The sequence below is a fragment of the Marmota monax genome, unplaced genomic scaffold (genome assembly GCF_021218885.2).
Source record: "Marmota monax isolate L192 unplaced genomic scaffold, Marmota_monax_Labrador192_F-V1.1 WCK01_AAM20220418_F8-fsc00052, whole genome shotgun sequence".
Taxonomy (NCBI): domain Eukaryota; kingdom Metazoa; phylum Chordata; class Mammalia; order Rodentia; family Sciuridae; genus Marmota; species Marmota monax.
In genome coordinates, this window is record NW_026693473.1 from 7,197,424 (window position 1) to 7,220,220 (window position 22,797).

The 22,797-nt window shown below is 46.6% G+C and overlaps 1 protein-coding gene and 1 non-coding gene across 2 annotated transcripts in view; one reads left to right on the top strand and one right to left on the bottom strand.

Moving 5' to 3' along the window:
- Muc4 (mucin 4, cell surface associated) overlaps positions 1–22,797 on the bottom strand; it is a 53,726-nt gene that overhangs the window by 24,211 nt on the left and 6,718 nt on the right. The window contains exons 2-4 of the mRNA XM_046457886.2: positions 3,867–11,978; positions 1,970–2,103; positions 559–723 (exon numbers count right to left, since the gene is read on the bottom strand). Of these exons, the coding sequence (XP_046313842.1) occupies positions 559–723; positions 1,970–2,103; positions 3,867–11,978 (8,411 nt within the window). The remainder of the gene's footprint in view (positions 1–558; positions 724–1,969; positions 2,104–3,866; positions 11,979–22,797) is intronic.
- LOC124101896 (small nucleolar RNA SNORD78) lies at positions 18,814–18,874 on the top strand. The gene has a single exon (XR_006854736.1). It is a non-coding gene; the product is annotated as a small nucleolar RNA SNORD78 (small nucleolar RNA).

Here is a 22,797-nt window from a genome sequence, read left to right on the forward strand (position 1 = left end):
CAGATGGAATAACCATGTGTGCCCATTTTTACCTCCCCATGTCTGACTGGAAGCTCCTTGAGGACAGGCATGGTCTCTCCATCTTTGGAGCCTCTGCAGTGCATTATGGCAAGGGCACAAAACACATTTGCTGCAGTAGCCTTCATCATATGCTCCACTGTCTGGAATTATTAACCCAATCTAGGAACACAGGAGAGGCCCTGTTTGACCCAGACTTGTTAGAATAGACTCTCTGCAGCTCTGTATTTTGTTTGTTTGATTTTTGAGACACTGGGGATTAAACCCAGGGCCTTGAACATACTAGCCAAGCACTCTACCACTGACCTACATGCCCACCTAGAGCTCTATTTTAAAATCAGTTGCTGACCTGCCAATCCCTATTCCTGTTGCCTACAAGACTTCACATGTTTAGATTAGGTATTTTTGAGTCTGTTTAATATTCCTTATTGGCTTAGCCTCCCTATCCCATATTAAGTCTCAATCCCTATCCACGTGAGCCCAGGCAATGACAGAAGTGACACTTCCAGGATCCTGATTCTCAGGCTTTGAAAAACCCACCTGGTAAAATATGGTTCCCCTGCCGCCAGAAAAGTCAGCATCATCCCAGAATGGAGCCACCATGGCCACAGGTTCCCTTCCTGTGAAGCCTCCTAGAGGTGGATTGGGGTAGGAGAACTTCTGGTAATCTGACTTGGGGAAAATGATCTGGCCATTGTCTGTGAACTGAGAACCGGAGTTTTTGGTCAGCATTCAGGGAGAAAATGAGGAGCCAACCTAGCTTCGGGCCAGCTCCTCAGAAGCATGGCCCCCAACGGCCTCTCTGGGCAGATCAGACATGTCAACCACCCCTGGAAGCTCACCTCTCCACTTTCTGTCTTCTGGGAGAGCTCTTTACATAATAACCTCACAAATACTTGCCAACCTCAGGACAGTCTTCATATCTGAGGGTGATAGGCTGTGTCCTGTCTCGGTGTAGACCCCAGGCTTTTGCCCAGCTCCATCCTGAAGCCTGTGAACCCTCAGATGAGGCCAAAGAAATTGACACCCTCACTTTCACCTTTGTTTCTTCCTCATCTTGTATCCTAAGGGCCCTCCCTGAGGGCGACAGGGGCCAATTCTGTGTACAAAATCTTCCTTGGGAGACACGGGCCAGAGAGAACCAGGAAGTAATTATAGAAGAGGGAAGAGGCCCGTAAACTGCTCAAGTTTGCCAAGTACAACTTCCTACTCATAAAAAAGTCCCATGAAAACAGGGGTGAGCTGACTGGGCCCTCTTCTCTTTTTACTGGGGTAAGGACATTTGGTCCACATGGGGAGTGTAAGGATTCTGGCTGTGGAAATGTACAAGGCAGCGTTCCTCTGGTGAGCAAACTCTTGGAGGGTAACAGGCGCCCTGTTATCCACACTTGGAATATTCTACAGTTTCTCCCTGGAACTAGTAAGATGACTGATACATGCCCAATGCCCAGCTGCTATGGTAATGTCCTTCACAAGGAGGCTCTGTGTTAGAGTCTTATCAGCCTCAACCTTAATCTCAGACACTCAGCTTCTGGGAATAAAGGAACTTTCTTAGACAACACCAACGTGTCACTGGGCCTAAACCTGCCCACAAAACTGTAACTTTATACAATGAGCAATAAGTACTAATGATGTCAATGACCTAATGTAACCTATGGATATAAATAAAGCTGGCAGCTCAGAGAAGCAGCCCTTTTGACTTTGCCCCTGCACCTTGCTTGCTTCTGTCTCTTTTTGTTCTTCTTTACAGGGGAGGGAGGTTTGCCTCACTCCTCTTTTCCTCAGCTAGAGCTCTGACATTAAAGAAGGCTGTAAATGTCAAAATGATGCCTAGAAAAGATGGCTTCCATCCTCCCTTCCTTTTGGTCACAGGGTCATCTCCAACGCTGAACAGAGAAGCAGGGCCCAGAAAGTACAGGTCTTGCCTCTTGGGCTGTAGTCAGAGACTCACGTAGAGAGAATCCCGCAGAGAGAAGCCAAGTGGGAAGCCAATCTGGAGCTTGAAGAGCTGCGAGGTGAAGTCCACAGTCCTGATAGACAACTGCAGGTCTCCAGAGCTGGACCCATAAGGGAAGAGGGGAACACCTGGCCAGGACAGAGAAGAGTACAAGTCCTTGTGGACCTTGACCTCCTTTCAGGCTCAAAGTGATCCCTAGGGAGCTTTCCCCAAGCTGTTCCTCACCCTTGTCCTCTGTTCCTCAAGGTGTTCCAGCAGGTCCTGACTGGGAGCCATCAAGGACTCTTCTCTCCACGTATTTAACACATCTCCTCATTTGCTCTTACTGTTATGGTTTGGATATGAGGGGTCCCCCAGAAGCTTATGTGTGAGACAATGCAAGAAGGCTTAGCGGAGAAAAGATTGGGTTGTGAGACCTTAACCCAGTCAGTGAATTAATGCCCTGATGGGATTAGCTGAGTGGTAGCTGAAGGCGGGAAGGGTGTGGCTGGAGGACGTGGCTCATTGGGTTGTGCTTTAGGGTCTATATTTGTATTTGGCAATTGGAGTTTCTCTCACTCTCCTTTCTGATCATCATGTGAGCTGCTTCCCTATGCCACACAAGAAGAGGCACCTTCTTCTTCCATGATGTTCAGTCTCATCTTGAACCCAGAGGAAAGCCAGCTGTCTATGGACTGAGACCTCTGAAACTGTCAACTTTCAAATAAACTTTTCCTCCCCTAAAATAGCTCTGGTCAGATCTTTTAGTCACAGCAGCGAAAAGGCTTACTAAAACACCATCCCCCAGTCTGGAGAAAAACCAGTCCTGCTGTCAGAACACGGACAAACCATTCTACAGCTGTTTTAGGAGTCCTAATTCTTTTAAGAATTAAAATATTAAACTCTGATGCAGTAAAGATTAGTAATTGAAAGGACTTTTCATAGAATGGGACTTGTTTCCTAAGATAGTATTTCTCCAAATAAACTTGAAGATTTCCTAGAATTTGTTCTAGGACCTAAAGATCCCTGGACTCCAGTTTGAGAGACTTTGTCCTAAATGTTTTTCAAATGGATCTTGCTTCCATATTGAGAGCTGCTGACTCCTTGGCGCCCTCTATTGATCTAGCTTGGGTACTGCAGTGGCCTGACCACCTCCCTTGGCCTCTTCACTAACCCCTCCTGCGAGTGTGTCCACACCAGCCGCCACAGTGCCATTCATACAAGGCAAGTCTGTGTCCTCCTGGTTTCCCTTACCTACGGGATTCTTGCACACACCAGCTTTCTCATATTCTTCACCTTACTTCTGGCAACCCCAAATGCTTTGAGGATCTCCTCTCCAGGTGACACTGGGATGCTTTTTTTCACTTCCATGCATTTGTTCCATTGCTCAGATCCTTCTCCCTGCCTGGAGTGTCCAGCTTGCACTTCTATTCACTCTTGCCTGAAAGCCTCTTGTCCATCTCGAACCCATTCCCACAAACTTTGGGGGCTTTCCATTTTGTGCTCCTAGTTTCCTGGGCTGGCATCTGTAAGAGAGTTGATCTGTCCCCTAATGAATGGCACATGATCATTGCCCTATCTCCAGCTCCTGGCCCAGTGCCATGCACAAAGCTACCTGTAGAACCCAATTCTACTTCTAAATGTCTCCTGTAAGGATCGTTCTGACTAAGAGAGTGGAAAATGAGCAAGCTATGGTGAGACTGATCACTAAGTTAGACCACCCCTCTAAGGGAATATGCAGACAGACTGTATTTCTATGGCTCATTTGGGGCAGTGAGGTACCCAGAGAACTGGTTCCCTCAACTACACACCAAGGCCTTCATTGGCAAATTCAGTCCAGCTACCACCACTGCACCCTTCACATCTAGTTCAGTTGAAGGGGGAGAGCTACCACCTCCACAGCATCACTCACCTTGCCCAACCAGGACAGGGCGTGGGGAAGTTGTTGGGCGGGAACTTGTGGATGTGGAGAGAGCAGAGGTTGTAAGAGTCAGAGAGGTTTTAAAAGGTGGAGGTATTGCTCTGCTGGTAGCTGCCCCCTGAGGGGATGTCACTGCAGAAAGGGTCACTGGCAGAGTGTTTCCACTCAGGGAGGTTAATAGGGTTGATGTGGTCCCCTCTGGGAAGGGGCTGGGTGGAGGAGAAGAAGTTGTTTCCTGGGTGGAGGAGCTGGGTATTGGAACAGTTGATGGTTCTGGTCGTCTTGTCCTGGAATCCCCTGAGGTGGCTGTTACATGTCTTGAAGTTCCAGGCTGTGATGTGGTCCCTGTGTTTTCTGCAGTGGAGTCTGTGGATGCTATCATGGTGGACACCTCTGTTGTCACTGTGGGTATGTTGCTGACACTGGAAGAGGACAGGCTGGTGGATTCACCAGGAGGGGATGTCTCTGCAGAAAGAGTCACTGGCAGAGTGTTTCCATTCAGGGAGGTTGAAAGTTTTGATGTGGTCCCCTCTGGGGAGGGGCTGGGTGGAGGAGATGAAGTTGTTTCCTGGGTGGAGGAGCTGGATGTTGGAAGAGTTGATGGTTCTGGTCCTGTTGTCCCAGAAACCCCTGAGGTGGCTGTTGGAAGACTTGCAGTTACAGGCTGTGATGTGGTCCCTGTGTTTTCTGCAGTGGAGTCTATGGATGCTGTTGTGGTGGACACCTCTGTTGTCACTGTGGGTGTGTTGCTGACACTGGAAGTGGACAAGCTGGTGAGCTCACCAGGAGGGGATGTCTCTGCAGAAAGAGTCACTGGCAGAGTGTTTCCATTCAGGGAAGTTGAAAGTTTTGATGTGGTCCCCTCTGGGGAGGGGCTGGGTGGAGGAGATGAAGTTGTTCCCTGGGTGGAGGAGCTCGGTGTAGGAACAGTTGATGGTTCTGGTCCTGCTGTCCCAGAAACCCCTGAAGTGGCTGTTACATGACTTGCAGTTCCAGGCTGTGATGTGGTCCCTGTGTTTTCTGCAGTGGAGTCTATGGATGCTGTTGTGGTGGACACCTCTGTTGTCACTGTGGGTATGTTGCTGACACTGGAAGAGGACAGGCTGGTGGATTCACCAGGAGGGGATGTCTCTGCACAAAGAGTCACTGGCAGAGTGTTTCCATTCAGGGAGGTTGAAAGTTTTGATATGGTCCCCTCTGGGGAGGGGCTGGGTGGAGGAGATGCAGATGTTTCCTGGGTGGAGGAGCTGGGTGTTGGAACAGTTGATGGTTCTGGTCCTGTTGTCCCGGAAACGCCTGAGGTGGCTGTTGGAAGACTTGCAGTTCCAGGCTGTGATGTGGTCCCTGTGTTTTCTGCAGTGGAGTCTATGGATGTTGTTGTGGTGGACACCTCTGTTGTCACTGTGGGTGTCTTGCTGACACTGGAAGTGGACAAGCTGGTGAGCTCACCAGGAGGGGATGTCTCTGAAGAAAGAGTCACTGGCAGAGTGTTTCCATTCAGGGAGGTGGAAAGTTTTGATGTGGTCCCCTCTGGGGAGGGGCTGGGTGGAGGAGATGAAGTTGTTTCCTGGGTGGAGGGGCTGGGTGTTGGAACAGTTGATGGTTCTGGTCCTGTTGTCCCAGAAACCCCTGAAGTGGCTGTTACATGACTTGCAGTTCCAGTCTGTGATGTGGCTCCTGTGTTTTCGGCAGTGGAGTCTGTGGATGCTGTCATGGTGGGCACCTCTGTTGTCACTGTGGGTGTGTTGGTGACACTGGCATAGGACAAGCTGGTGGACTCACCAAGAACGGAAGTCTCTGCAGAAAGGGTCACTGGCAGAGTGTTTCCACTCAGGGAGGTTGAAAGGGTTGATGTGGTCCCCTCTGGGGAGGGGCTGGGTGGAGGAGATGAAGTTGTTTCCTGGGTGGAGGAGCTGGGTGTTGGAACAGTTGATGGTTCTGGTCCTGTTGTCCTGGAAACCCCTGAGATGGCTGTTACATGACTTGCAGTTCCAGGCTGTGATGTGGTCCCTGTGTTTTCTGCAGTGGAGTCTGTGGATGCTATCGTGGTGGACACCTCTGTTGTCACTGTGGGTATGTTGCTGACACTGGAAGAGGACAGGCTGGTGGATTCATCAGGAGGGGATGTCTCCGTAGAAAGGGTCACTGGCAGAGAGTTTCCCTTCAGGGAGGTTGATAGGGTTGATGTGGTCCCCTCTGGGGAGGGGCTGGGTGGAGGAGATGAAGTTGTTTCCTGGGTGGAGGAGCTGGGTGTTGGAACAGTTGATGGTTCTGGTCCTGTTGTCCCGGAAACCCCTGAGGTGGCTGTTGGAAGACTTGCAGTTCCAGGCTGTGATGTGGTCCCTGTGTTTTCTGCAGTGGAGTCTATGGATGCTGTTGTGGTGGACACCTCTGTTGTCACTGTGGGTGTGTTGCTGACACTGGAAGTGGACAAGCTGGTGAGCTCACCAGGAGGGGATGTCTCTGCAGAAAGAGTCACTGGCAGAATGTTTCCATTCAGGAAGGTTGAAAGGGTTGATGTGGTCCCCTCTGGGGAGGGGCTGGGTGGAGGAGATGAAGTTGTTTCCTGGGTGGAGGAGCTGGATATTGGAACAGTTGATGGTTCTGGTCCTGTTGTCCCAGAAACCCCTGAAGTGGCTGTTACATGACTTGCAGTTCCAGTCTGTGATGTGGCTCCTGTGTTTTCGGCAGTGGAGTCTGTGGATGCTGTCATGGTGGGCACCTCTGTTGTCACTGTGGGTGTGTTGGTGACACTGGCATAGGACAAGCTGGTGGACTCACCAGGAAGGGATGTCTCTGCAGAAAGGGTCACTGGCAGAGTGTTTCCATTCAGGGAGGTTGATAGGGTTGATGTGGTCCCCTCTGGGGAGGGGCTGGGAAGAGGAGATGCAGATGTTTCCTGGGTGGAGGAGCTGGATGTTGGAACAGTTGATGGTTCTGGTCCTGTTGTCCCGGAAACCCCTGAGGTGGCTGTTACATGACTTGCAGTTCCAGACTGTGATGTGGTCCCTGTGTTTTCGGCAGTGGAGTCTATGGATGCTGTTGTGGTGGACACCTCTGTTGTCACTGTGGGTATGTTGCTGACACTGGAAGTGGACAAGCTGGTGAGCTCACCATGAGGGGATCTCTCTGCAGAAAGGGTCACTGGCAGAGTGTTTCCACTCAGGGAGGTTGAAAGGGTTGATGTGGTCCCCTCTGGGGAGGGGCTGGGTGGAGGAGATGAAGTTGTTTCCTGGGTGGAGGAGCTGGGTGTTGGAACAGTTGATGGTTCTGGTCCTGTTGTCCCGGAAACCCCTGAGGTGGCTGTTACATGACTTGCAGTTCCAGACTGTGATGTGGTCCCTGTGTTTTCTGCAGTGGAGTCTGTGGATGCTATCGTGGTGGACACCTCTGTTGTCACTGTGGGTATGTTGCTGACACTGGAAGAGGACAGGCTGGTGGATTCATCAGGAGGGGATGTCTCCGTAGAAAGGGTCACTTGCAGAGAGTTTCCCTTCAGGGAGGTTGATAGGGTTGATGTGGTCCCCTCTGGGGAGGGGCTGGGTGGAGGAGATGAAGTTCTTTCCTGGGTGGAGGAGCTGGGTGTTGGAAGAGTTGATGGTTCTGGTCCTGTTGTCCCAGAAACCCCTGAAGTGGCTGTTACATGACTTACAGTTCCAGTCTGTGATGTGGCTCCTGTGTTTTCTGCAGTGGAGTCTATGGATGCTGTTGTGGTGGACACCTCTGTTGTCACTGTGGGTGTGTTGCTGACACTGGAAGTGGACAAGCTGGTGAGCTCACCAGGAGGGGATGTCTCTGCAGAAAGAGTCATTGGCAGAGTGTTTCCATTCAGGGAGGTTGACAGGGTTGATATGGTCCCCTCTGGGGAGGGGCTGGGAGGAGGAGATGCAGATGTTTCCTGGGTGGAGGAGCTGGATGTTGGAACAGTTGATGGTTCTGGTCCTGTTGTCCCAGAAACCCCTGAAGTGGCTGTTACATGACTTGCAGTTCCAGTCTGTGATGTGGCTCCTGTGTTTTCGGCAGTGGAGTCTGTGGATGCTGTCATGGTGGGCACCTCTGTTGTCACTGTGGGTGTGTTGGTGACACTGGCATAGGACAAGCTGGTGGACTCACCAGGAAGGGAAGTCTCTGCAGAAAGGGTCACTGGCAGAGTGTTTCCACTCAGGGAGGTTGAAAGGGTTGATGTGGTCCCCTCTGGGGAGGGGCTGGGTGGAGGAGATGAAGTTGTTTCCTGGGTGGAGGAGCTGGGTGTTGGAACAGTTGATGGTTCTGGTCCTGTTGTCCCGGAAACCCCTGAGGTGGCTGTTGGAAGACTTGCAGTTCCAGGCTGTGATGTGGTCCCTGTGTTTTCTGCAGTGGAGTCTGTGGATGCTATCGTGGTGGACACCTCTGTTGTCACTGTGGGTATGTTGCTGACACTGGAAGAGGACAGGCTGGTAGATTCATCAGGAGGGGATGTCTCCGTAGAAAGGGTCACTGGCAGAGAGTTTCCCTTCAGGGAGGTTGATAGGGTTGATGTGTTCCCCTCTGGGGAGGGGCTGGGAGGAGGAGATGAAGTTGTTTCCTGGGTGGAGGAGCTGGGTGTTGGAACAGTTGATGGTTCTGGTCCTGTTGTCCCGGAAACCCCTGAGGTGGCTGTTGGAAGACTTGCAGTTCCAGGCTGTGATGTGGTCCCTGTGTTTTCTGCAGTGGAGTCTATGGATGCTGTTGTGGTGGACACCTCTGTTGTCACTGTGGGTGTGTTGCTGACACTGGAAGTGGACAAGCTGGTGAGCTCACCAGGAGGGGATGTCTCTGCAGAAAGAGTCACTGGCAGAGTGTTTCCATTCAGGGAGGTTGAAAGTTTTGATGTGGTCCCCTCTGGGGAGGGGCTGGGTGGAGGAGATGAAGTTGTTTCCTGGGTGGAGGAGCTGGATGTTGGAACAGTTGATGCTTCTGGTCCTGTTGTCCCAGAAACCCCTGAAGTGGCTGTTACATGACTTACAGTTCCAGTCTGTGATGTGGCTCCTGTGTTTTCTGCAGTGGAGTCTGTGGATGCTGTCATGGTGGGCACCTCTGTTGTCACTGTGGGTGTGTTGATGACACTGGCATAGGACAAGCTGGTGGACTCACCAGGAAGGGATGTCTCTGCAGAAAGGGTCACTGGCAGAGTGTTTCCATTCAGGGAGGTTGATAGGGTTGATGTGGTCCCCTCTGGGGAGGGGCTGGGAAGAGGAGATGCAGATGTTTCCTGGGTGGAGGAGCTGGGTGTTGGAACAGTTGATGGTTCTGGTCCTGTTGTCCCGGAAACCCCTGAGGTGGCTGTTGGAAGACTTGCAGTTCCAGGCTGTGATGTGGTCCCTGTGTTTTCTGCAGTGGAGTCTGTGGATGCTATCGTGGTGGACACCTCTGTTGTCACTGTGGGTATGTTGCTGACACTGGAAGAGGACAGGCTGGTAGATTCATCAGGAGGGGATGTCTCCGTAGAAAGGGTCACTTGCAGAGAGTTTCCCTTCAGGGAGGTTGATAGGGTTGATGTGGTCCCCTCTGGGGAGGGGCTGGGAGGAGGAGATGAAGTTGTTTCCTGGGTGGAGGAGCTGGGTGTTGGAACAGTTGATGGTTCTGGTCCTGTTGTCCCGGAAACCCCTGAGGTGGCTGTTGGAAGACTTGCAGTTCCAGGCTGTGATGTGGTCCCTGTGTTTTCTGCAGTGGAGTCTATGGATGCTGTTGTGGTGGACACCTCTGTTGTCACTGTGGGTGTGTTGCTGACACTGGAAGTGGACAAGCTGGTGAGCTCACCAGGAGGGGATGTCTCTGCAGAAAGAGTCACTGGCAGAGTGTTTCCATTCAGGGAGGTTGAAAGTTTTGATGTGGTCCCCTCTGGGGAGGGGCTGGGTGGAGGAGATGAAGTTGTTTCCTGGGTGGAGGAGCTGGATGTTGGAACAGTTGATGCTTCTGGTCCTGTTGTCCCAGAAACCCCTGAAGTGGCTGTTACATGACTTACAGTTCCAGTCTGTGATGTGGCTCCTGTGTTTTCTGCAGTGGAGTCTGTGGATGCTGTCATGGTGGGCACCTCTGTTGTCACTGTGGGTGTGTTGATGACACTGGCATAGGACAAGCTGGTGGACTCACCAGGAAGGGATGTCTCTGCAGAAAGGGTCACTGGCAGAGTGTTTCCATTCAGGGAGGTTGATAGGGTTGATGTGGTCCCCTCTGGGGAGGGGCTGGGAAGAGGAGATGCAGATGTTTCCTGGGTGGAGGAGCTGGGTGTTGGAACAGTTGATGGTTCTGGTCCTGTTGTCCCGGAAACCCCTGAGGTGGCTGTTGGAAGACTTGCAGTTCCAGGCTGTGATGTGGTCCCTGTGTTTTCTGCAGTGGAGTCTATGGATGCTGTTGTGGTGGACACCTCTGTTGTCACTGTGGGTGTGTTGCTGACACTGGAAGTGGACAAGCTGGTGAGCTCACCAGGAGGGGATGTCTCTGCAGAAAGAGTCACTGGCAGAATGTTTCCATTCAGGGAGGTTGAAAGTTTTGATGTGGTCCCCTCTGGGGAGGGGCTGGGTGGAAGAGATGAAGTTGTTTCCTGGGTGGAGGAGCTGGGTGTTGGAACAGTTGATGGTTCTGGTCCTGTTGTCCCAGAAACCCCTGAAGTGGCTGTTACATGACTTACAGTTCCCGTCTGTGATGTGGCTCCTGTGTTTTCTGCAGTGGAGTCTGTGGATGCTGTCATGATGGGCACCTCTGTTGTCACTGTGGGTGTGTTGTTGACACTGGCATAGGACAAGCTGGTGGACTCACCAGGAAGGGATGTCTCTGCAGAAAGGGTCACTGGCAGAGTGTTTCCATTCAGGGAGGTTGATAGGGTTGATGTGGTCCCCTCTGGGGAGGGGCTGGGAGGAGGAGATGCAGATGTTTCCTGGGTGGAGGAGCTGGGTGTTGGAACAGTTGATGGTTCTGGTCCTGTTGTCCCGGAAACCCCTGAGGTGGCTGTTGGAGGACTTGCAGTTCCAGGCTGTGATGTGGTCCCTGTGTTTTCTGCAATGGAGTCTATGGATGCTGTTGTGATGGACACCTCTGTTGTCACTGTGGGTGTGTTGCTGACACTGGAAGTGGACAAGCTGGTGAGCTCACCATGAGGGGATGTCTCTGCAGAAAGAGTCACTGGCAGAATGTTTCCATTCAGGGAGGTTGAAAGTTTTGATGTGGTCCCCTCTGGGGAGGGGCTGGGTGGAGGAGATGAAGTTGTTTCCTGGGTGGAGGAGCTGGGTGTTGGAACAGTTGATGGTTCTGGTCCTGTTGTCCCAGAAACCCCTGAAGTGGCTGTTACATGCCTTACAGTTCCAGTCTGTGATGTGGCTCCTGTGTTTTCTGCAGTGGAGTCTGTGGATGCTGTCTTGGTGGGCACCTCTGTTGTCACTGTGGGTGTGTTGGTGACACTGGCATAGGACAAGCTGGTGGACTCACCAGGAAGGGATGTCTCTGCAGATAGGGTCACTGGCAGAGTGTTTCCACTCAGGGAGGTTGAAAGTTTTGATGTGGTCCCCTCTGGGGAGGGGCTGGGTGGAGGAGATGAAGTTGTTTCCTGGGTGGAGGAGCTGGGTGGAGGAACAGTTGATGGTTCTGATCCTGTTGTCCCGGAAACCCCTGAGGTGGCTGTTGGAAGACTTTCAGTTCCAGGCTGTGATGTTGTCCCTGTGTTTTCTGCCGTAGAATCTGTGGATGCTGTTGTGGTGGGCACCTCTCTTGTCACTGTGGGTGTGTTGCTGACACTGGAAGAGGACAAGCTGGTGGCTTCCCCCTGAGGGGATGTCTCTGCAGAAAGGGTCACTGGCTGAGTCTTTCCACTCATGGAGGTTGATAAGGTTGATGTGGTCCCCTCTGGGGAGAGGCTGGTTGGAGGAGATACAGGTGTTTCCTGGGTGTGGGAGCTGGGTGTTGGAACAGTTGATGTTTCTGGTTTTGTCGTGGAAACCTCTGAGGTGGCTGTTGGAAGACTTGTAGTTCCAAGCTGTGATGTGGCCTCTAAGGTTTTTGCTGTAGAGTCTGTGGATGCTGTTGTGGTGGACACCTCTGTTGTCGTTGTGGACGGGGTTTTACTACTTGTATGACATGAAGTCGATCCTACTGTTGAAAGAGTTTAAGGAAGGGAGTCATTGATGTGTCACATAAGTTACAAGGACTTTTTCAGGCTGGAGTGAGTGTTTAGCTCACTAAAATCAAAATTTTTTACCCAATTTTTTTCATTCCATTTTAATTTCCTCTGGAATGTTTACCGCAAGGCTCTAGTCTTTAACGAGTGCTAGGGATTCTACCACAGGGGCCCATCCCTACCTTTAAAGCAAAGACAACAAAGGACATGCAGCCACCTTTTCCCTTGGTAGTAGGCAATATGCTAATACAATGTTTATCCGATAGGCATAATTGATCAAGTACACCTCTTATCTTCCCCATGTGAAGTTTGAAAACTCAGGTCCCTGTGCTTCAGTCAAATATTCTTTAGTTAAAGTACACACACAGATCATGCAGTTAAAATAATTAAAGTTTCCCTATGTCCTACACACTGCCAAGGTGATGAGTAGTAGTCTTCTTCTCTTTTATGGCCCCTTCTTCTTCTCCTTAATCTAGTACTGACTCCTATCAGTTTTCCTGTTCTACTCATCTTCTAATCTGTTGGCGTAAATACTACCCAGTGCCTAGGAACCCTTGCAGCGAGATAAGAAGGTCTCTAAAGAATGTGGTAAGGAGGGAAATGGAGAGGGGAGCTGGCCACCCTCCTTATTTTCAGTTCCTGGGAGAGGATCTAAATAGAACGATCTTGGTTCTAAAGTAAAGGAATGTACTCATAAAACGTCAGAAGAAACCCATCTGCCCAGTGGGAATGTACCTCATCCTGTATAATCCCCTGCGTGTAGGCATGGACAGCCCTCCATGGTGTCCCCTCCTGCTGCCAAGAAGTGAGGGAGTGACACAATGTCCAAAACCTCTCTGTGGAGTCCAAGTTCTTCCTTTGGTCTCAATAAACAGTACACTGGGGCATTTTAGCCCTGGGGTTAAACACAATCCATCCCCTCAAATCTCTCACCCCAGCAAGAGCTCCATGATCCTCTTTTCCTCTCTTCTTTCTCAATTACCCACCTGAAAATCCCAAGGACCTTGCCAGCCCAACAGGACCTTCTTTAGAAAGAAGAGGCAGAAAAAATGCTGTGAATGTGCGCCACAGTCTGGCTGGGCAAAGTAACAGGGGGTGGGGTGAGTGACAAGCAACTTGTGAAGGTTGATACAGCGGGAGCCGCCTCTCTGCTGGACTGCAGAGGTACATATACCCAGCTAATTACACACAGCTTAACTCAATTAACATAAACTAGATACAGCAGTCAGTCATTAAGGAATCTCCACACTTAATGGCTCGCTGGTGTTACTTCACAAACCACTCCCTCTGGCAAAATGCCAGGTGCCATCTTGACTTGTTTACAGACCCTAACAAATGTGCACAGTTGTGAGCCATATAAGGACATTTCAGTAGACCACCTCGAACTGTGGTCCCATGAGGTTGTGACTCCTAGTGATGCTGTAGCCCTCTTTGTTCGAGAGTACTCTGTGGTAAACACATCACAATGATGTGATGACCTAGCAATGCAGTTCTCAGAATGTGTCCTCACCATGAGGAGACGCATGACTGTGAACACCCTCCCTGCTTAAACTCCTCTGCTAGAGCACCTGGTTACACAGCTTCATTTATCTGGTATAAAGTGATCGAGAGAGTGTACAATAATACAGGAGAATTTAGGAGGACTCAAGCCAAAATGCCACTCCCTCCTTCTGGGGACAATGTGAGGACCTAGGGAGCAGGGGGTGGGGAGGGTCTCTGCCTTATCTTCAGATACATAATTGTCTTGATTTCCTTTTGTTTTCCTCACGGACAGTCCTTCAGCCATTCGTTGGTCCCCTCTACTTTCAATCTGAATGTCCCCTTCCCACTTCACTTTTTCTTTTTAACTGGGAAGAGGAGTGAATTCTGTTCTATTTTCAAAATCACACAGGAAGGATGTGGCTGAACCCAAAACAAATCTTTATGGGCAGTTTCCCAAGGCCCCATGTCTCTGTGATGGCCATCAGGGCAGCGGAGAAGGGAAACCTGGAGGCCACTAAATTTGGGGACCCAAAGTACTTTTAGGGGCCCACAGAATGTTTTCATATTAATTTCTTTTACAATAAGAAAAATTATTTTACAATAATTTCATATTAATTTTTTTTTACATAAAAATCAATGAATCCAGCTTCAATTGCATTAGTGGGTTTTTTTGTTTGGTTTGTTGGTTTGGGGTTTTTACAGAAGAAAGGTGCCGAGGAAGGCAAAAATACCTAGGACCTGAGATGTAGCCCTTAATAGATAAAAAGATAAGGACCATAGAAGTCGTTTGAAAACCATCTAATTTCATTTTTTATTTTCCATTAGTTTGATCAGCTTGTACTGATGTTTTTCAACAACAACAAAACAGCTTCCCAAAAGTGAAAGGTTTGTTTAAAAAAATCACAAAGCTGGGCTGAGGTTGTGGATCAGCAGTAGAGTGTTTGCCTTGCACATGTGGGGCACTGGGTTTGATCCTCAGCACCACATGGAAAGAAATAAACAAAATAAAGGTATTGTGTCCATCTACAATTAAAAAAAAATCACAGAGCTAAACTGGGTGTGGTGGTGCACACCTGTAATCCCAGCAACTGAGAGGCTGAGGCAGGAGGATTGCAAGTACAAGGGCAGCCCCAGCAAGTTTGCAAGATTGTCTCAAAATAAAAAGGGATTTAGCTCAGTGGTAAAGTGCCCCTGGGTTCAATCCCCAGTACCTCCATCAACAACAAAAAAGCAAAATCAAAAACAAACAAACAAAAAAATCACAGAGCTAAGTTCTTTCTGACTCAACCCTTAGGTTGATGCTGAGAAATAACCATTATTGTGGTATAACAGCAAACATAGTTTTAACACATTTGCAGTATTTGCTTCTTCATTAAAAATCCTTTTCTTTAAATCAAGAGGTGTCATTCTCTTAAGAAATATGAACAGCGAGGCTGAGGCACTGCTCTTTCCTTGGACAGTGTTGCTTTCTCCAAGGTGACAATAGCCAGTTTTAGAATTCTAGCAGTTGGGAAGTGTGTGTGGTGGGGGGAGGAGAACAAAGGAAGGTGGAATTTGCTCAGTGCATATTGCATTCATGTGTCGAAATATTACACTGAACCACACCAATACTTGTCTCCCCTGGGCACATACTTCAAGAGCCCAGTGGATGCCTGAGACATCTAATAGAACTGAGCCCTACATATACTATCTTATATATACATACCTATAACAAAGTTTTATTAAAAATTAGGCACAGAAAAAGATTAACCATAACTAATAAAAAAATAGAATGATACAGTGTGATAAAATTTATTTAAAATTTATGAATTGTTCACATCTGGAATTTTCTGTACAGCATTATTTTTAGAGTAAATTAAATTCCTACTTTTTTAAAGTTATAGATGGATGCAATACCTTTATTATGTTTGTTTATTTTTTAATGTGGTGCTAAGGATCAAACTCAGCGCCTCATGCATACTAGGCAAGCACTCTACCACTGAGGCACAAATTCCTACATTTTTAGAAAAAAAATTTTAACATTTGTGCCAATCTGGCAGAAAGGTGTGAAATTGGTATACATACTCTAGCCCTGATCATATCCTAACCAGATGTTAATTTAACTAGTCACATTTTGTTTATTTTTTTGGTTTTGTGGTGCTAGGGATCAAACCAGGGGCCTCACTCGTGCTAGGCAAGTGCTCTACCACTGAAACACTGATCTAAACTCCCAGCCTCTCAAACTTTTTTTTATACTGAGGATTGAATCCAGGGATGCTCTACTAGTGCATCCTGAGCCCTTTTTATTTTATTTTGAGACAGGGTCTCACCAAGTCGCCTACACTGGCCTCAAACTTGTAGTCCTCCTGCCTCAGCTCTCCAAGTCACTGGAATTACAAGTGTGCACCACTGCCCCCAGCTTTTTTTTAACCTCATTGCTCACAGGAGGAAGTTCACAGGGAGATGAACTCCCAGGGAAGAATTTAGGTTCAAGTCCAGTTCCTACAGTTGACTGTAATTCCAGCACTTTCTCTTTTTAAGAGAGTCATTTAGACTTTCAAGTGAATGGGAGTGATTATGAATCAGCTCTGACTATTAAGAAAGAAGTGACTCACTTGATTGTGTACTTTCATTAATAATAACTATTTCCTAGAGACACACTTCTAAGCGGACTAAACAAAGACATGGATTAAAAATAGAATTAATGTAGCCCAAAGTTGGGATTTTTTTTTCCTAAGATAAAATAACCAACCTCCTGGAAAAGTTAAGAGAGAAAGAAATGAAAGGGAAAGGAGGAAATCGGGAAGGAAGAATATGGATAAGAAAAGAAAAGAAAAGAAGATTATAGGAATTTTTAAAGGGGGATATAGCTTCAGAAAAAAAGTTTAAGAAAGATAATGCTCTGATGAATTTATAAAAAATGTAAAACTTGAACAAATTGAACATTTTTTTAAAATTTACAATTTATCAAATTTGAACTCAGAAAACCCAGATATAAACTATTATAAGGGGTAGGAAGTATAGGGCGGGGGACAGAGCACTTGCCTAGCATGTGCCAGGTTCTGGGTTCAAACCCCAGTACAAAACAAAAATAAAAACCAACAAAAAAAAACCCAAAATAAGCTATTTTAAATTGCCATCACTTTAAAAAAAGAATCTAGGGGTCTGGAGACGAAGGTCAGTAATACAGAACATGCTAAAGATCCTGGGTTCAATTTCTATCATCACAAAAAAAAAAGAAAAAAAGTAAAAGAAATAAAAAAGAGAATCTATCTTCCTCCAAAAATAGATAGAACAAGATAATTTTATAGGCAATTCAAGGAATAGGCAATTTCAATTTTATACTAACTCTCCCAAAGTTTTGAAAAACACTAGCTCCATGTCTAATGTTATAATGTTAATATAACGTTAGTACACAAACCAAAGACAGAATAAGAAAGGAAAACTATGGATTGATTATCAGTGATAATATACATTGAAACATTGTAAACAAAATATCAGCAAGCCAAATCTAATATTGGATTTTGAAACGGTATACTTGGATCAAACTCAGTTTAAACCAGAAATGCAAGATAAACATAAGACTTGTTGATGTATGTCACCAAATAAACAGAATGGAGGGAAAACCTGACTATCCAGCAGATACAGGAAAGGTACTTGATAAAAGTCAACACTCATTCCTATTACAAGTCCTAGCAAGTGAAAAATACAAGTTAACTCCCTTGACCTCATCAACAATATCAATCAAAAGCCCATGGTAAACATAATACTTAACCACTGGAAATATTTTCTTTAAAATCTGGAATAAGAATATCAGTGTTCACTGCTTAATTTTAAAGGCATCCAGTGTTTTATAGGCATCAACGTTGATTGGCTGGAGGTGTGGCTTTGCCTAATGTGTGCAAAGCCCTAGGTTTGAACCTCAGCAACACCAAACAAAACAAAATATGGCACAAACATTAGGTTGGAGGTGCTAGGCAGTGCAATAAGACAGGAAAAATAAACAAAAAACACGAGGGTATAAAGAATTTCATTTTCCCATGGAAAGAAAGAAACAAATCTATGAATATTTGCCAATAATATAATCATTTACATAAGAAAGTCTCTTAAAGCTGGGGGTGTAGCTTAGAGGGAGACGGTAAAGCACTTGCCTAGCATGCATGAGAACTTAAGTTGAAGCCCCAACACCATGAAAAGAAAAAAAAAAAACAATAAACAAAGAAAGCCTCTTAATTTTATTAATTGTAATCAAATTTCCATATACATGATCAGATTTTTAAAAATAGCTGCATTCCTATACATCAATGAAAGAAAACAATATTTTGAAAACTATGATATTTATGATAGTGACAAAATATAAAGAATTTAAGAAGAAGTTTATAAAAGATGAGTTTCATCTTTATAGACAAACTTATATAACTTCAATTGAAATACACTAAACAAAGTATTATATACATTTTAGAAAATATAGGTAATTAAAGGACCAAAATTCCGTAATCTCACTCCCCAGACAACAACATTGTTTTTTCCTTCCAAGATTTTCCCTATACTTTAAAAATACACGTGGTTTCGCTGGGCATAGTGGCACATGTCTGTAATCCCAGAGGCTCCAGTGGCTGAGGCAGGAGGATTGCAAGTTCAAAGCCAGCCTCAGTGAGACCCTCAGCAACTTAGCAAGACCCTGTCTCAAAATCAAAAGTCAAAAGGGCTGGGGATGTAGCTCAGTGGTTAAGCACCCCTGGGTTCAATCCCTGATACCATAAAAAAATTATATATATATGAACTTACCCACTATATACAATTTTAACTTTACTTGATATCATTGAGGATTTCTTGTGTTATTATTCTTGTGAACATAGCCCAAGTAGAGACCAATCTTTTATGTCTTAGATGACAGTTCTTTTCCCTGCCCCATTTTGGAGGCCTGGAAGAGCCGGCTCAGGGGGCTGGGTGAGCTCAACCCAAAAGCAAGAACTTTGGTGTTGTACGAAAACTCTGTATATTGAGCTCTGAAGGCACCTCCCCCCTATCCCCTCCCCATTCTTAATAAAGCCATTCCCCTATCTGGAAACTTCCATTGCCAAATTTCCATGTCCCTGCAAATAGGAGCACATCCTATAGTATGCCAACCTCTCTGTGCAAAAATGTGAACTCAGGATCATGAGCATGCTACTGTTTCTGGCTTGCAAGTTTTCCCCCAGTAAACCTTACTTTATGCTTATTCCATTTGTTGCTGGTATGAACGTGTGCACTTGTGCATGCACGCATGCGTGACTGCGTGTGTGTGTGTGTGTGTGTTTATCTATGCCCCTATGGAACACTGGATGCAGCCCTTCAAATATTAAATATCTGTAATGATGCTGATCAGATGAACTGAAATGAGCATGTAGACAAATTTAACATTGAAGAAGGAAAAAACATTAAATAAATATTCTACCATAGGGAAAGCTTATACTTATAATTAACTTATTCCTGGACATTTAGGCTGTTTTCAGTATATTGCTATTTATAAATAAAGCTTTGATGACTGTCTTCGTGGGTAATGTTCTGTTTGGTTTTCATTATTTCAGCTCACTTCCTTAATGTAAATTTGTGTTGGTAGAATTAGGCTAACACTGTTAGACAAATTTTTGTGTTATTCATACACTCTGCCAAATTTCTTTGCAGAAAGGTTGTGCCCATTTCCAGTCCCGCTGGCTGTGTATGAGGCGTCCCAGTTGCCCAGTCTCCCCTCCCTTTGAGCATCTCTTTGCTTTGCAGTTCTGATTTTAAGTGTTGCCAAACCAGGCAGTGACCTGGCAGTCCTCCTTTCAAATGTTTATTTAAAGAACTTTCTAATCAAGATTGATTGATTAGAGTTTCCTGCTCCAGCAGACAAGAAGGCCAGGAAGCCAGTGCACGTTAATGACAGTTTTGTCTTGGGAGCAACATCTCTGTAAATCTATGGGGCTTGTTGTGAGGAGGAAGGGATTTTCATTGAGCACAACAAAACTTCAGTTACTGTATTTTTCTTTCACTACTGTTTGAACAATAAATCTTGAGCTACTCCTTCAACAGATTATTCAGCTGTTTAAGAAAACAGTTTGCAGATTACTCAATCTACTAATCTTAAATAGATTATTCTTATTTAAGAAACACTGGTGAGGAGGGAGGACAGGAGGGAAAGGGGGATTATGAATCAAAATTGAATTCCATACATGTGTGAATTTGTCGAGATGAACCCAACGATTATGTAAAACTATAAAGCTCTAATTAAAAAAAAAGTAAAAAGAGAAACACTGGTGAGGTAGAGTTCTTTTTGGTAAGAATAGTCCTAAAAAGATAGGATGAATCAGAATCCCTGGGGAAGTTTATAAAAATGCATCCTTGGGCTGACCTTGAGAGTCTAATTTCATTCTGGGGTGAGGCCAGGAATATGTATTTTAACAGATGCCCAGGGTGATTCTGATAAGGTGATCTATGGACCACATGCTGCCTTTAAAATCAACTGATAGCCTCTGTTTTTTAAAATGTTCTTAGGGACTGGGGATGTAGCTCAGTGGCAGAGCATGTGCTGAGCATGTGCCTGGTCCCTGAGTTTGGTCCCCAGCACCAAAACCAAACAAAGCAAAACGATACCAGCACCAAAAACCAGTGAAATGTTTGTAAACTAATGCCGTCTTACTGAAGTTGAAAGGCACAGAAAGTCGGGGTCTTGATCAAGTTGTGTTCTGAAAAATACGCTTGCTCAGCCTTGTGCCTGCTGCTCTAGCGTTGCCAGAATGCACGGACCTTGTCTTTTACCAGAGTGCAAAAAGTCAGGCTGCGCAGGTTCCAGCCATGGTTAGACAGCTGCAGCTTGTTTATCTCACTCTGGCCAAATGCAGAGCAGGAGAGCAAGAGAGCTGACTGTCTGGAGTTGCTATTTGAGAGAAAGAGACCCATCCTCTCCTCTCCTCTCCTCTCTTCTTACTTCCCATGACACAACATCGTATAAGCTGTGAATCTTGATCTCCTTCCAGTCCTGGAACCTCTCAACAGGAAACCCTTCTGAGTTCTCCAGGTCCCTGTCCCATCTTAGGAAAGAGGTTACATCTCCACTCAAAGGCTGTCCCCTCCTTAGTGTCCTGACTGCTCTCCTCCCTCCTTCCTGATGGCCTCATCCACCAGTTCTCTTGTCCCAGCATCTCTCTGCATTGCCCCTTCTCTTCCACCAACAGTCACATACAGTTAGGTCTCTTTAGAGACTTTTGCAGTCCTGATTTTAAATCTCACCAAACAGGGCGGTAATCTAGCAATCTTTCTTTCAAATGCTTATTTGAAGAACTTTCTAATCATGATGGATTGATCAGAGTCTCCTGCTACAGCAGATAGGAAGGCAAGGAAACCAGGGCACATTGAAGATGCAGTTTTATTGTCTGGGGAGTAGGCGCACCTTCCCTAAATCTATGGACTTGATGTGAGGAGAAAGGGATTTTCATTTACTACAACTAAACTGCAGTTGTCGATGAACATCTATCATTCATCTTGTCCCTCCTTGTTCCTATCTTTGGTTTCCCCCTTAAGCATCTTGAAAGAGCATCTGACACCTCCCACCTCTTCTTCATCATGCCCTCCTGTCACTCACCCTCTACTTCAGTTACATCACTGATGTCCAGGTGACTGTCCTTCCTAATTAACCAGAATAATTGACTTATCAGGCCTCACTCTCTCTATGTAACTTCTGGACTCTTCCGTTCATTCATTTAAGAAATATTTTTGCAGCACCCATCTCAACATTCTCCCCTTGGCTGGTGTCCCCTGGTATCGCAGGGTATCACCCTCTGGGAAGCAGAATGATTCGTGATTCTTCCCCCTGCTCCACTTTTCCATTTCTGCTCCGTGTGCTTTTTTCTTCCCTTTACCACCCCCCACCGTGCTTCTGGGTGACATCTTCTGCCCTCTCTCCTGCTCCCCTATTTCTGGCTATATCGCACCTATCTTCAAGCCTTACACATCTATGATTCTTCCTGACTTCTCACCCACAACCCAGACTCACCTTCCAGGGACTTTCTGCCTCTCGTCCAGAGAAACATGCCCAGGTTGACTGCTTCTCCCATCTTCCTTCAACAGTAGTTGTAATTGTACCAACTGTCCCCCAGATTCCCAGGCCAGAAACCTCTGAATCATCTTTAATTCCTTCCTCTTCCCTGTCCCCAACATCATAGTTTGGCCCCAACCATTTCTCAGCCAAATTATGTCTCCCATCACTTTGCTGTTCATTCTTGTTACTCTGAAGCCTCACCCTCTTAACTGTGCCTCCTGATTCTGGTTCTCCCACCCCTGTTTATTGTTTGGATGTGGTTTGAGTTTGTCCCCCAGAGCTTCATCTGTTGGTGGCTTGGCCCTCATGTGGTGGTGGGATCTCAAAGTGGTGGGGCCTAATGGGAGGTCCTTAGGTCAATGGAGGTGTGCTGTTGGAAAGGACCATGAGACCCTAGTCACTCTATGGCTTCCAATTTGGGCAGTGTGATTGCTCATTCCCGTAAGCTCCTACTCTTCCACCATGAGGTCCTCATCAGAGCCTGCACCTTTCATCCCAAACTGTGAGCTAAATAAACCTCTTTTCTTTATAAAGTTAGCCTGCCTTGGGTATTTCATTATAGTAATTAAAAGTTTACTAGTACACCCCACTCCAAATTTCTATCACACCATTTCTGGGTTGATCCTTGATTACAGCAACCAAGGAGGGGAGTTTCTTCTATCATTTCCTTAGCAAGGAGTCCTTAGAAGGGGCCTGAATTGCCTGCCCTGGAAAGCAGCTGCTTAGATCCTGAGGGCATGGGTCTGGTTGACTTATCAGTGCTATGGAGGCTGGTATTAGAACTGCTCCTCTCACTTCCTCATGACTGTGATAACAGTGCCAGAAACCAGAGTCCCAGAGCCATTCTCTTCAGAGGCAGACCACTCACGATTGGCTGTCCTTCCTCTAGTTGTGGCTGAGAGAGTGCCTAAGAGTCCTCTGAGTAGGTCTATCTGCAGAAGGAATGAGCACTACCAAGACGCATCCACACTGTAGACAGTTCCCCTGGGAGACATCGCCTTCACTCTGAGTTCCTGAGTGGAAACCGCCTTTTGTGATTAATTAGTCCATACATCCGTAGGCACATTTTGACTCAGTGGATAATAGAAATGTTAATCTCTCATATTTGTACAGTGCTTTATAGCTGATCTCACTAATGGTGGCCCCCACTTCACAGGTAAGGGAACAGATTTGGAGAAGCCCAGCAACTTGCCTAACATATATCTGACAAGCAGCGGGGCTGACTCCAGGGTAAAAGCCAAGGTGCTAGAAGGTCAGCTGTCGCCCAGCCC